The 14,467-nt window shown below is 43.5% G+C and overlaps 1 protein-coding gene across 1 annotated transcript in view; it reads right to left on the reverse strand.

The window, feature by feature from the left end:
• CD83 (CD83 molecule) overlaps nt 1–13,134 on the reverse strand; it is a 29,853-nt gene extending 16,719 nt beyond the window's left edge. Inside the window, exons 1-2 of the mRNA XM_006864075.1 lie at nt 13,098–13,134; nt 12,889–13,004 (exon numbers count right to left, since the gene is read on the reverse strand). Coding sequence (XP_006864137.1) covers nt 12,889–13,004; nt 13,098–13,134 — 153 coding nt within the window. The remainder of the gene's footprint in view (nt 1–12,888; nt 13,005–13,097) is intronic.
• Nucleotides 13,135–14,467: the final 1,333 nt, after the last annotated feature.

Below are 14,467 nucleotides of genomic sequence, written 5' to 3' on the forward strand. Positions count from 1 at the left end.
ACTGGTCCCTCCTTATAATATGTGTGAAGTATGACATTTGAGTCGGGGACCCATGAGGAGGGGGAGGCATGTGGAGTAGCATCTGGAGACATGGGACTCCAGGCAGAACCCAAATAACCACAGACACTTGCCCAAGAGTGAAACAGTATCTGACCAAACTGTCTTTTCTCCACTCCCTCACAGGGACCAGTGGTGAGGACCTCCCCCTCCGCCACCAGCCCAGTAACTGGGGACCCCTCCTTCAACCTGCTGGCCCACCCCTGCTGAGGGGTACACCTGGCCCCCCACCCACCCCTCCACAGCCCCCTCACTGAGCCACTCCTCTGGTGATCTGCAAAAAGCTCTCACAAATTATGTGCTCTGTGTCTGTTGCCCCAAGACTGGTGGAACTTGCGTTCACAGTATTGCATTCATGAGTTGCACGCCATACAACCACTACCTCATGCCTACTGTTGGACCAGTTCTCCAGCCACTTTTACTGTCTGCTTTCTCTCTCTCTCCCATCCAGGAGGTGGCAAGACTGTGTCCCCTACTACCCACAACCATTTCTGCCACACCTGCCGCCTGTGGCCACTGAGCAACTCCTACCATATGCTCTTGCACCACTGATAATGGCAGATGGTGGCTGGCATCTGCTCAGCCTGTCCTCAGCTGCTGTATATGACCAGCAAACAGAGACCCACACCCATGCTCTCACCCATTACCTTACCCACCCTGATGGGTGATGAGAAAGCAACGCTGTGAAACTATCAACCAGTGTGGCACACCTGCCCTGCCTACCCAGATAGAGCAAAACAACCCAAAACTTCTGGGCAAACAAACTATCATGATCAATCCATCATGTCTTGGAGACTACTCAAATCACACAACAACATCCTAGCAAATAGAATCCAACACCATATAAAAAAAAAGAACACATCATGACCAAGTGGGATTCATACCAGGTATGCAAAGATGATTCAACATTAGAAAACAATCAATGTAAACATACATAAAAACAAAGGAAAAGAATCACTTGATTGTATCAATCGATTTAAAAAAGCATTTGATAAAATCCAACATCCATTCCTGATTCTAAAAACAAAAAACTTTCAGTAAAATAGAAGTAGAAGGGAAAATTGTTCAATATAATTAAGAACAGAAACACAAATCCAATGCTAGCATTATCCTCAACAGAGAGAGACTAAAAGCATGCACCTTGTGAAGAGGAACCAGACAAAGATGCTCTTTAACTCCTCTCCTATTCAGTATTGTGGAGAACTGGTGTGGCACTGTAGGTTAATGCACTGGACTGCAAAGTCAGTTTGAACCACACGGTTGGCGGTTGAAGTTCACCGGCCACTCCTTGCAAACCCTATATGAGCTTGTTATGGGTCGGAACCGACTCGATGGCACTTAACAACAACAAATTTTAAGTCCTAACTACAGCAATAGGCAAAAAGGGAAATAAAAGGTATCCAAACTGGTGAGGAAGACATAAAGCTATCCCTATTTGCAGATGATCTGATTTTATACAACAAGAAAGTTACTGAAACTAACAACAAGACAGTAAAGTGGTAGGGTACAAAAGCAACATGCAACCAATCCGTTGGATTCCTATACATTAACAAAGAGAATTCTGAAAAGGAAATCAGGAAAACAGCACTATTTATAAAAGCCACCAAAATATTAAATACTTAGGAATAAACATAACCAGAGATACAAAAGACTTGCACAAAGAAAACGAAAAAAAAACCAAAAAACTCTACTGCAAGAAACCTATATAAATGCCAAGCACTGAATGAATATATAAAGAAACTATACATCCTACACACAATAGAAGGCTATACAAGAATTACAGTGAATCCACAAAACACCTCATACATAGATGAACCTAAAGACTTCATGCTGAGTCAGTCACAAAAGGACACATATTATATGAGACTACTATTATGAAAACTTTAGAAAAGGTTTACACACAGAAAGAAACATTCTGAAGGTTACCAGCATGGAAGCAGGAGGGAAGGAAAATCACTAACTAAAGATCAGATATGTATTAGCTTGGGTGACTAGAAAGCCAAAAGGCAACATCGGGAGGTGCACAAGAAGAGTTACAGGCAACAAAGGTATATAAAGTAATGTTGTTGCTGTTGTTAAGTGCCATCAAGTTGGAGCTGATCCATCGTAACCCTGTATAGGGTTTCCAAGGAGCGGCTGTTAAGTTTGAACTGCTGACCTTGCAGTTCAAACCAACCCTGTGGTTGAGAGCTTATCCACAGCACCACACCAGTACTCCAAAACAGCAAAATAATAATCTATAAATAGATACATAGGTAGGCATGCAATTTTAATAAGTGTGGGAAGACGAATGGGACTACACCAATATATATATATATATATATAGGTTTGGCTGAGGATATTTCTACATACATACGTGTATGCGATGCAGATATATTCCTGAGCATACAGGGCAGTTATGAGAACATCATAATCAAAAACCTAGAGAAGATGAGTCACTAGACGCTGGAATTTAAGACCATAGTCTCCAGGGACACAAAATCCACAAAAGCAATGTTCTACATCCTATTTCCATGAATAGCAACTGGGGTTTAAAAAACTTCTAAGAGTGGCCATCAAAGATGCAACTATTGGTCTCTTGCTGTCGGGAGTAAAGAAGAGTGAAGGAAATCAAAGAATTATATAAACAATTAGTCCAAAGGACTGATGGACCATGCAGACTTCCGCCTCTACGACTCTGAGACCAGAGCTAGATGGTCCTCAGCCACTACTACTATTCCCTCTAAAATGGATCACAATGGAAGGTTCTGGGCAAAGTGGGAGAGAATGTGTGTGTGGGAATCAAAATAATAATAATAATAATAACAACTTACCAGTCTGTTAGACTGTTGGAATCCCCAAGACTATGACCCTCAGACACACTCCACCCTGGAACTGAATCCATTCCTGGGAAATCGCTTTCAGCCAAATAATAGGCAAACTTAGAAAGTGAACAAGAATACTCAGGAGGTACACACTCCCCAAACAATCAGCCATAAGAGACCAAAAGACAGCGTTTACCAAAAAAACGAAGTCCAGCAGGCAGGAAGGAATAGGAAAGAAGGCTGAATGGAAATGGAAACAGGAGAGGAAGTGGCTACATTGTGCCGTTACAATGAGAGGATTGCAACTAATGTTAAGAAACAAACTGTGTATAAATTGTTGAGTGGACAGCGAACATGTTCTGTAAACTTTCACCCAAACCACAATAAAACAAATAAAAATTTAAAACTATGTCAGTTCAACACTTTCCACAGATACAATTCTGTGATATTGATTACTTCTTGCTGTGCAATTCATCCCACTCTCCTGCCACCATTCTCATAAACTCACTGCCCCTAAGCTTCCTGTCTAACCTTTACAATTGCCATTGCCAATTTGATTTCATACAGACAGTACTTTAAAACAGCCTTTTTTGTTATCATTTGGTTTTTAAAAGACTCCAAGGAATAATATTGGCTTAAAGTTTAAAATTTATCTCAGTGGTTCATCCAGCCTCAACGACTCTCAAAAATCTATTGTTGATGAGATTCTGAAATTGTGTTCTACATTTTCCTCCTTTTGACGAGGGTACTACTACTACAGAATCATTGATCACAATGTTCAATAGGAGGCACCATTCAGTTCTTGTGGTCTCATGGCAAAGAAGATGGTTGTTCAGGGAGTAAATCAGGCATGCATTAGTACCTTTTCTTTAAGTTAATTTTAATTGGATTCACAATCCCTTGCAAATGAAAGAATCCTAACTGATCAGGGCATGGTGACCAAAAAAAAAAAAATATATATATATATATACACAAACAAACAGGTTACTATTGAGTCCAACCTGACCCATGACAACCCCATGTGTGACAAGCAAATCTAGGCTCCATACGATTTTTCTTCTCAGGTGCCTCTGGGTAGTCATGAACTACCAACCTTGCAATGTAGAGCAGAGCACTACCCAGGGACTCCATACCATCTCATAAATCATTGGTCACAGAGGGGGCTGTCCCACATGGCTCCAGCATCTAGACCAGTCCTGTTCTACCCCTCAGGCACCTCAGTCTTATTCCTCAGGAAATGAGAAATTGGAGCTCGAATTGATTCAGAAGCTTTGTTCCGTAGAATAGACCCAAAGAATCTGGTCCAAGGTGGTAATGAATTGTTTATGGCTATTAGCATTCTTCTCCCCCAATAAATTTTCATCTGGACCCAGAATCCTAGACAACAGTCAGCTCTTCTGGAATCTCGCCTCTTTTTAGAGAATCTGGACAAAAAAAGGCAGTAGACTAGTTGGTGTTCCAAGAAGACGTCAAATAATAGTGGCACCCCTTGGGTTCCTGACTATCTGCCCAGTACAACACAGGACAAAGGGGCCCATGATGGTGGTGTCGTGGTTAAGCACTCAGCTGCTAGCCAGAAGGTCAGCATCTTGGATCCACCAGTGGCTCTAAGGAGAAAACACCTGGCAATCTGTTCCCATAATGATTCACAGCCTAGGAAACATTAAGGAGGCTATTCCACTCTAGAGTCCTGGTGTGGCGCTGTGGGTTAATGCGCCAGAATGTAAACCTGTTTGAACTGCAAGGTTGCAGTTCAAGCTCACCAGATGCTCCTCGGAAACCCTATACAGGATGGCTATGGGTAGGAGCCGACTTGACGGCACTTCACAACATTAAAATTCCACTCTGTCACATAGGATCAAAATGAATCAAATCTACTTGATAACACACAACAACAACAACACATGACACATATAGGAATGTCATTCCTGTGTAGAAAAGAAAAGAGAAAAAAAAACTATGCTTGTGGAGGTAAGGGAATCTTAGGAAATGGTCTAGCCGTTGTTAGAAAATGTGAGGTTATCATAGGAGTAGCCATGAAGGATTATGGGAAAAGAAGGGTTCTTATGGACATAAATAACTCATAATCACTGTGGACCGGATTCTTTAGTTCTGTTCTGGAAACAGATTTAGATCAGAGGAACTCTTTTTTTTTTTTTCCTTTAAGGTTATAAAACCGTCCCTTACGTCACTGGGACCGTCTCAACTTCCTCTTCTTTTGGAAGTAACATAACCAAGTACAGACTCAAGAAAATCCAGTCTTCATGTGACCTAGTTCCCCCTTTTATTCATAGAAAACCAGTGGTCTCCCCACCCCCACATTTTAGTCTCAGTCGACTTCTTCCACACCCTCTTTCTAATGGAATTTTAGCCATTTTGCTTTAACTCACCATCGTCCAATCATCTCAAGCATCTGCCATGCTCAACCAGCTAAGACTTCTCTAGTCCCCTCTGAGGCCGCTATACTGTGCCTAACCCATTCCTCTGTGGAACCACATGGCCAAGATTGGTGACGAGGTGGGAATGTGTCCACATCTTAGTTAAGAGAACTGGATAGCAGTTCATTACAGTCAATGAAAGAAGTAGGTTGAGAGTAGACTGTAAAGAATGTTGAGTGCTAAACTATAATGTTTATAGAAATATATATATAATTATATAATATACTTATTATATAATTATATATACACACACATATATATAATGTTTATAGAAATTCATGTTCATTACACCATTCTCTTTGCTTAAAAAGCTTCAATGGCTTCTTGCTATGGGAAGGATAAAATTTAAGCCACTGTAGTTTAGCACTCAAGGTTCTTTACAATCTGCCTTCAGCCTACTTCTAGCATTATCTCTCAGCAATCTGCTGCACGCTTTTCCTCTCTAGATCACTCATAACATCCCTAGTTCCCAAATAAAGCTCTAAGACTTTCTGGTTCCATGCTGTTGCTCAAAGTAGTCTTCTGGAAAAAGTTTCCTGTTGATTTTGGGATAGCTGTTGCTTGGCCCAAGTCTTGGCACAAATTACTGAATAAAAGTATATGTAAATAAGAAGCATAGTGGTTACGAATCGGGCTGCGAACCTTAAGGTCAGCGGTTCGAAACTACTGGCCGCTCTGCGGGAGAAAGATGAGGCTTTCTACTCCCGTAAAGATTTACACCCTCGAAAACCCTGTACAGGGTCGCTATGGGTTGGAACCGACTCAATGGCACTTAACAACAACAAATACAGAAGACTTTCTGAAAAACAGTTTTATGTCTTTCATAGTTTGACCATAAAAGTGGTTCAACCAAGTCAAGCAATGTAGATACCAATAAGTACGGTATAATCTTTCTTTGACATTAACACATGCAAACCGACCTTGTGGTCCAGGGCATTATCCTGCAGTGCCACACCAAGACTCCACACAAGAGACAGAAAAACAAAACTCAGTGGGATAATACTTCAGCATCATACATGGAAGACTCAATGGACAAATGAGTCCTATGAGAGGACTGGCTTCGAACTTTTGAAGTTGCCTCATGCAAACCATCCACCTGCTTTGCACCACTTCCACTGGCATTGCTGCTGTTGGTCACTGGCTCCAACTCAAGCACAACACAATGAAACACTGTCCAGTCCCACACAGTTCCCACATCCTTGGCATGCTTGAGGCCATCGTTACAGCCATTCATTCCATAGTGCCTTCCAAGCTAAGGGGCTCATCTTAGTGAAACAATATAGTATCTAACAATATTCTGTTGTGACCCATGGGGTTTTCATTGACTGATTTTTCAGGAGTGGATCACCAGGTCTTTCTTCCTAGTCTGTCTCAGTGTGGAAGCTCCACTGAATTCTGTACCCCAGGAATGATCCTGGTGGTATCTGAAATACCAGTGGCAGAATTTCCAGCATCTTAGAAACACACAAGCCACCACAGTATAACAAACTGACAGATGGGTGGTCCCTTAACATTTACTGCAATACAGAACACTACATGGGTAGAAAAGAGTCTCATCTGCCATGGCTCTACATTTTCAGTGTGATCTAGAATCTGAAATAACAATCTAACTTCCCCTTTCTCCCTCCCTTTGGAAATCATCTTAAAAGGCCACTAGTCTTGTGACACATGTCTGTCCTCACCCCCACAGTGTCACCGAGAGATGACACTGTATATCCTCTTTCATTCTGTATCAACTTTGATTGTCAGGGCTCCTAGCTTGAGACGAGATGGCCCTGCATCTCCCTGATAAGTGACCACAAATAGCATTGTTGTAAATGGTTCACATCAAGCAGGTCCACAACACTCCATCCAGCCTAGGCCTCTCTCTCCAAATCTAGTGCCGCTTCATTAAAGAGAATGTGTGTCCCATACCATGAACACAGAGCTACTCAGCTTGAAGTACAAACGATGTCTTTTCATGCATGTTCATGCTCCCAGCACATGCTATGCCCTCTCATATGAGAATTTAACCAAAGGTCACAACCAGTGAAAAAGCATGATGAACCAATGTCTATTTGTTGATTTTCTCAAATAGCTACCCAAAGAACTCAATGTGAAAAGCTAAATGTAATTACTATCTTGATGAATATAATGTATTAACTTTCTACTTATGTACCAACCAGCTGTCATCTAGTTGGCTCTGATTTAAGGCAACCCATGAATCAGAGCCAACTAGATGTTATATGCATGCGAAAGCTGGACAGTGAATAAGGAAGACCGTAGAAGAATTGATGCTTTTGAGTTATGGTGTTGGAGAATATTGAAAGTGCCATGGGCTGCCAAAAGAACCAACAGATCTGTGTTGGAAGAAGTGCAGCCAGAGTGCTCCTTGGAGGTCAGGATGCCCAAACTTCATCTCTCATACTTCAGACATATTATAAGGAGGGACCAGTCGCTGGAGAAGGATATCATGTTTGGTAAGGTGGAGGGTCGGAGAAAAAGAGGAAGACCCCCAACAAGACGGATTGGAAAAGTGTCAGCATCAATGAGCTCAAGCATGGCAACAATTGTGAGGTTGGCTCCAGACCCGGCAGTGTTTCGTCCTGTTGTACATGGGTCGCTATGAGTCGGTACCAACTTGATGGCACCTAACAACAACAACAACAATCAGAATAGAACTGTTTCCTCTAGGGTTTTCAATGTCAGATGTTTCAGAAGCAGATGACCAAATCTTTCTTCCTAGGTACTTCTTGGTGTTCTTGAACCTCCAATCTTTCTATTAGTAGCTAAGCACATTAACCATTTGTACCATCCAGGGATCCCTCCCAATCACCCCTTCTGCCGTAAATGGCACAATAAGGAAGGGGTAAAAGGGAGACTCTGTTGGATCCTGGTTAGAATGGTGCCTGTCCACAGGAAAGGGCAGTTGGGTCAACAGAAATTGGACTACGTTGGTCCATTGTTGGCTTTTCCTTCTATACATGTCTACAGTAAGTACGCTCTAATCCCCTTTTCTTGTGTCTGATACAGAGAGAACTAACTGGTCACCTTTCATTTTAATATTATGAACATTAATTGGATGCCCCTGCCTTTCAGGGCTTTTTTTTTTGTGGGGGGGGGGGGTGTTGCTTAAAAGAACATGGTTTACATGGACCCTTTTCATTCACAAGTAGATCAGTGCCCACCAGGGGTCTGTGTTGGGTAAAGTAGAGGGTCAGCAGTAACAAGGAGACCATTGGGAGGCGGAATTGCACAATAGCCACAACAAACGATTCAAACAACCGGGCAACATTTGGTTCTGTTTTCGGAGCCCACACAATGGTTAGTAACAACAACAAATCACTGCCAACTGGACAGTGGCAGGGTGCTCTATGGTGCCTGGGAGCCTGAGAGGTAAATGGAATTTTTAATCATGAGTCATTTTAATCAACATCATGAAAGCCAGCAAGAATGTGATTCAATCTGGTAGACAGTGAAAACCCCTCCAAGAGGTTCTGATTCCAGCACGTCACCACTACTGTGCACAGAAAAGTAGTTTTACAAAAAGGCACACTTGTGATGAGGGAGTAAGTCAGATACACCAGGCTAGCAAACGGTCATCGGTTTTAAATTCCTTCCTCTATGGCTATCTTTCCGCTTCATTTAAGCATTCTACAAGAAACTTGTGGGAAAATGACAAACTGCTTAGCTTTCTGTAAGATGAAATGTTTCAGCACTTCACACACTGGCCCTCTTTCCTGAGTGTGCTGTCTATCTTTGTTGCATAAACACAAGCAGTGCAAAATACAATTACTGGCTTGTTACTGTTAAGTGCTGTCGAGTTGGTTCCAACCCATAGCAACCATGTATAGGGTTTCCTAAGAGCAGCTGGTGAGCTTGAACCACAGACCTTTGCAGTTCAAATCAACTTTGCAGTATAGCGCATTAACCCACAGTGCCACACCAGGACACCATTACTGGGCTAGGAAGTAACAAGTCTCTACAAAATATGTTGAGATCTGTTAAAAAGTACTGGAAGGAACAATTTGTATCATTTTCACTGTACCTACTTTACTCATTGGCATAGCATAACTCTCCTATCTACCACTATCCAATCACAGTTCACTTTTAAAAAAATAATGAGGGTAGGATTTTCCAGTGACCTTACACCTTGGGCCAGGAACCCCTGGATAATGCACTTCACTGCTAACCAAAATGCTGGAGGGTCAAGTCCACCCAGAAGTGCCTTTGAAGAAAGGCCTAGTGATCTAGTTCAGAAACATCAGCCATTGAAAAGCCTGTGGAGCCCAGATGTACTCGGACATACATGGGGTCGCCATGAGTCAGAACAACCTGATGACAATTCATTTGGTTTTATACCATGGAACAAGAGATACAACGGAATACCAAGAGACTATTTTCTTTCTTTTTTAAAAACAGACTTCTGAAAGATATGCAGGGCAAATTATGCAAGAACTGCACCCAATAAACAAGGACTTACTTTACAGAGCTTCATCATCAGCTGATTTCGAAGGAAAAGCCAAAGGTTAATTGATGTGGTTTACTGTACCACTCCAAAGACCTTGTGCAAGAAGACTTAACTTGACAACTGTTTGAACTTCCCATCTAAAATTTCATATACTTGTTTCATGAGTACTTTTTCATTAATCCCATGGGGATATTGGTTTCTTTTCTTAACTACATTCGGAAAGGGATAGTGGTTTCAAGTTTCCTCCCTCCTTTAAGATAACCAATTCCCTCTCTGGCTAGTTCAGGGATACTTTTATACCCTTTAACTTGGATAATTAAGGTAGAAGACAGATATCAAGACAGACCTTTAAGAATTCAGGCTCTGGAAGCAAGCTGCCTGGCTCAAATCCCAACTCTACCATTTAACTAGCCTACAGTGAGCAAGAGATTGAAGCTTCCTGCAACCACAAATACAGTGGTTGAAACCTACCAGCTACTCCTTGGAAATCCTATACAGTCATGTTATGAGACAGAACCAATTCGACAGCGCTTGACAACAACAACGTATAGGAGTACTGGTGGCTTAGTGGGTTCCATGTTGGGCTACTAACTGCAAGGTTTATAGTTCAAACCCACCAGCTGCTCAGTGGGAGAAAGATGAGGCTGTCTGCTCTTGTAGGGATTTACAGTCTCAGAAATCCTATAGAGCAGTTTTACTCTGTCTTATATGGTCGCTAGGAGCTCCGGTAGCATCATGGTTACGAATCAGGCTGCGAACCAAAAGGTTAGCAGTATGAAACTACCAGCTGCTCCACGGGAGAAAAATGAGGCTTTCTGCTCCCGTAAAGATTTACAGCCTCGGAAACCCTGTTCAGGGTCGCTATGGGTCGGAACCGACTCGATGGCACATAACAACAACAACACAACATATGGTCGCTATGAGTGGGAATCAACTTGATGGCAGTGGGTTTGGAAGGTTTCATTTCCGTATTTGTAAAGTAGTAATATCTATCTGTAGTACTGATCTCAGAAACCAACGGAAAATTGAAACAGCAAATGTATATCAACATTTACCACCAAGCTTGTACATAGTGAACATTCAAATAATACTGTTTTCCTCATTACTACTGTTTCTCTTTTCTATGAGAACAAGTTAGGGATGGTTGTTTTCACAGGTGCCACAGAGAATAAGGTGGAAATGAAGGTTGAAGGCAGAATAGTAACAATCTCTTTTTAATAGACAATAAGGAGCTCTGGTAGCATAGTGGTTACGAGTCGGGCTGCTAATCTCAAGGTCAGTAGTTTGAAACTACCAGCTGTTCTGTGGGAGAAAGATGAGGGTTTCTGCTCCCATAAAGATTTATAGCCTCAGAAACCCTGTACAGGGTCGCTATGAGTCGGAACTGACTCCACAGCACACCACCACCACCACCACCACCACAGTGCCTCAAGGTAGCTGAATCATCTCCACTGTGCATAACTCATGAGGGACTGGCCTGAATTTACTGAGCACCTTTGTAATTACTGGGGGAGACACTGGCTGCCCTGCAGAATACACAAAAGCTGTGGTACAGCCATCCTCAGTGTAGTAAAGAGAGGATATATACACACACACACACACACAAGGAGATCCCTAGGATGCCTTGTACTGTAAAAATGCTGAATGCTCCTGCAGGTTCTGTAGCATCTCTTATGGTACAGATAAGAGGGAAAGTCTGCATTTTGTGGAAAGTTGCAACAGCAAAGAGATGTCCTGCAAGCGAAGACATCAAACTGCGAGAGCCATAGAGTGAGCCTGGGATACCATTTGGCTTATCCTGGAGATGCTGTTGTAGCAAAAACGTCATTAAGGAGGTGTTTGCTTGAGAATACCATCAGGAGTGCAATCTTAGTATCAGAGAATGTTCCAACAGAGAACCTTTAAAAAAGTCTTTAAGGCAACTTAATTCTTCACTGTCCAAATAGAGATAGTGACGCTTGACCTCCCACTCCTGCTGGCATACAGACGTGATGGACTCAGAGAGAGAGGAACCAAAGGGCAAGGGAGAAGGTCAAGAATGTCCCTAAAAGGAAAAGCAATGCCTTACGGTAAACTACCAAAAGTGAAACCAGTCTAAATCACCCTGAGTATTAGCCCTTTCTCTCAAATGCCTCCTCCCTCCATTTATGGTTGTCATGGTTACAAAACACAGAAGTCAAAGGTGCAAGGATTTTTCTCCTGTGCAGTGTCTGTATCTGCCCTTGCTGTTCTCTTTGTGGCCCACTGACCACATCCACAGGCGACCTCCACAATTAACACAGTAAGTTTTGACAGAGAACCTTCAAGAGTAGTTTCCCATAAGGCATTGCTTTTATTACGTGGACTTCACGTATATTTAAAAACAAAAAACGAAAGAAATTGTTATGTTAGTTCTATAAGTAACCAAGCTCCTAACCATTGCTACTGGGCTTTCATATTTTGTCCCAGAATGCCTCAGTCCTCTTCCTGGCTCATCCCCCACCCCCAAAGGTGGCCTGAAATTAAGGACTGAGGCACTCTGGGACAAAACGGTTGGGGGTTCAAGCCACCAGCCACAGCAGAAAAATGTAGTAGCCAGCTTTCGTAAAGATTACCCAAAATCCAACCACTGCCATGGAGTCATTCCAATTCATCCCGATTATAGAACAGAGTAGAATCGCCTCATTGGGTTACCAATGCTGTAAACTTATTACCTCCTGAAGCTGAACAAGTACTCTGGTCCCAACATGCCCCATCTGCAACACAAACCTCAAACCCATCTCATCAAGGTACAAGGCTGACTTACAGTTTGCTTCAAAACAAATCTGTGGCCATCAAGTTGATTTAGACTCATAGGGTATAGCCAGGGAACACTATGGGGCAATTAAACCCTGTCCTGTATGTCGCTATGAGTCCAAATCAACTTGATGGTAATGGGCTTGGTTTTGGCTTTGGTTTGCGACCTAAACATATGTCTGCCTTGTACCTGGCTGTAATAGGGTTGGAAGAGGGCTGATGTTGGAAGACTAGGGTACTTGCTCAGTTTGGGGAAATGGCCCCCTACTCCCCGTCACAGAAAGTGGTCAGCCTAAGACTGCTCATACCATGTGCCCCAAATGAAGCCGACCTAATCTCAGCACGTGAGCAACGTGGGGCTTACCTTGGCCCAGGAAACCGTGTAGTAGACCTTCGGGTCCCAGGGGGCTGTACAGGGCAAGTCCACATCCTCAGAACAGATTACCTTCACGTCTTGCGTCGCAGATGCTAGGCTACAGACTGCAAGAGAGAGCAGATCGCGCTCAGTAAGCAGACGAGAACAAACGGTGTCGCTCAGTGGCGAGGGGAGTCACAGGCGCACTCGGGTCCTACCGCAGATCAGGAGCAAGAACTGGAGGCCGCGCGTCATGGCTGGAGTGTTGCGCTTCTGCCTGCGGCTGCGGGCTCTGGCGCTCAAACGCGGCTCGGCCCTCTTTGTACCCTGAGCACAGGGACTTCCCCGCGGCGCAGCCCCTAGACCCCGGCAGCCGGCAGCCGGGGATTCCCCCCAGAGGCGGAAGCGGGAGGCGGGCCCTCCCCAGCCCAGCGGCAGACAGGGACGCCCCCGTCCCGTGCCTGCGCCCCAGCTCCCGCCTAGCACGTGTCTCCGCCCCCGCGCGCAGCACCCCCAAGTTAACGTCGCTGCAGCTGTGTGTCGGTGGTGACAATCCAAGCAGAACTCGCTGCGTTGTGGACTATGCAGAGCCGGGGAAGAAGCCCATTTTACAGAGGCGAAACCAGACGTAGAGAGGCGGAGTAGCTTCCTGATGCGCCCAGCCTGCCAGTGGCTACGTCTCTGAAGAATCCAGGTCCTCACATCTCTCCCGATTCTTTGGTAACCCAGACGACTTAATCGATTTTTTTTTTAAATATATGTGAAATCCATATAACATTAAATTAACCATTTTAAAGTGAACAATTCAGTACCATTTAACACATTCACAATGTCTTATAACCACCACTTATAGGCTTCCTTAGATTTTCCAAACTCCATAATATTTAGTACTTAGCTCCCTGTCTACTTCCTCCAGTGGCTCTCCCTCAGTATCTTCTAACTCGTTTCAATTATTTCAGCAGAGGAAAACCTTTCCTATGTAATTTTTCTTATCTAGACCCTGGAGGAGCTCTGGTAGTGTAGTGGTTAAGAATCAGGCTGCGAACCTTAAGGTCAGCGGTTCAAAACTACCAGCTGTTCCGCGAGAGAAAGATGAGGCTTTCTACTCCCGTAAGGATTTACACCCTCGGAAAACCTGTTACAGGGTCACTATGGGTCGGAACCGACTCGAACGCACTTAACAACAACAACAAGACCCTGGAGTCCTAGTGTGGCGCTGTAGGATAAGCACTGAATTGTTAACCTCAAGGTCGGCGGTTCAAACATTCCACTCCTTGGAAACCCCATACAGGGTCGCCATGAGTCCAAGCCAACTCAATGACATTTCACAACAACAATAAATATAGACTCTGGGTAGCACTAACCATTAATAAGTGAAACGTTAGCTGTTCGGTCCACTCAGAGGCACCTCAGTAGAAAGGACTGGCAATCTACTTCCAAAAAGTCACGAAAAATGCTATGATTTAAAATAAACTGATCCACCACAGATCATGGGAATGGTGCAAGACCAGAAGTATTTTGCGCAATTGTGCATCGGGGCCTCCATGAGTCATAGCGACACTGTATAAGATTGCCAAGGCTGTAAATC

Source organism: Chrysochloris asiatica, unplaced genomic scaffold, assembly GCF_000296735.1.
Source record: "Chrysochloris asiatica unplaced genomic scaffold, ChrAsi1.0 scaffold00060, whole genome shotgun sequence".
NCBI lineage: Eukaryota > Metazoa > Chordata > Mammalia > Afrosoricida > Chrysochloridae > Chrysochloris > Chrysochloris asiatica.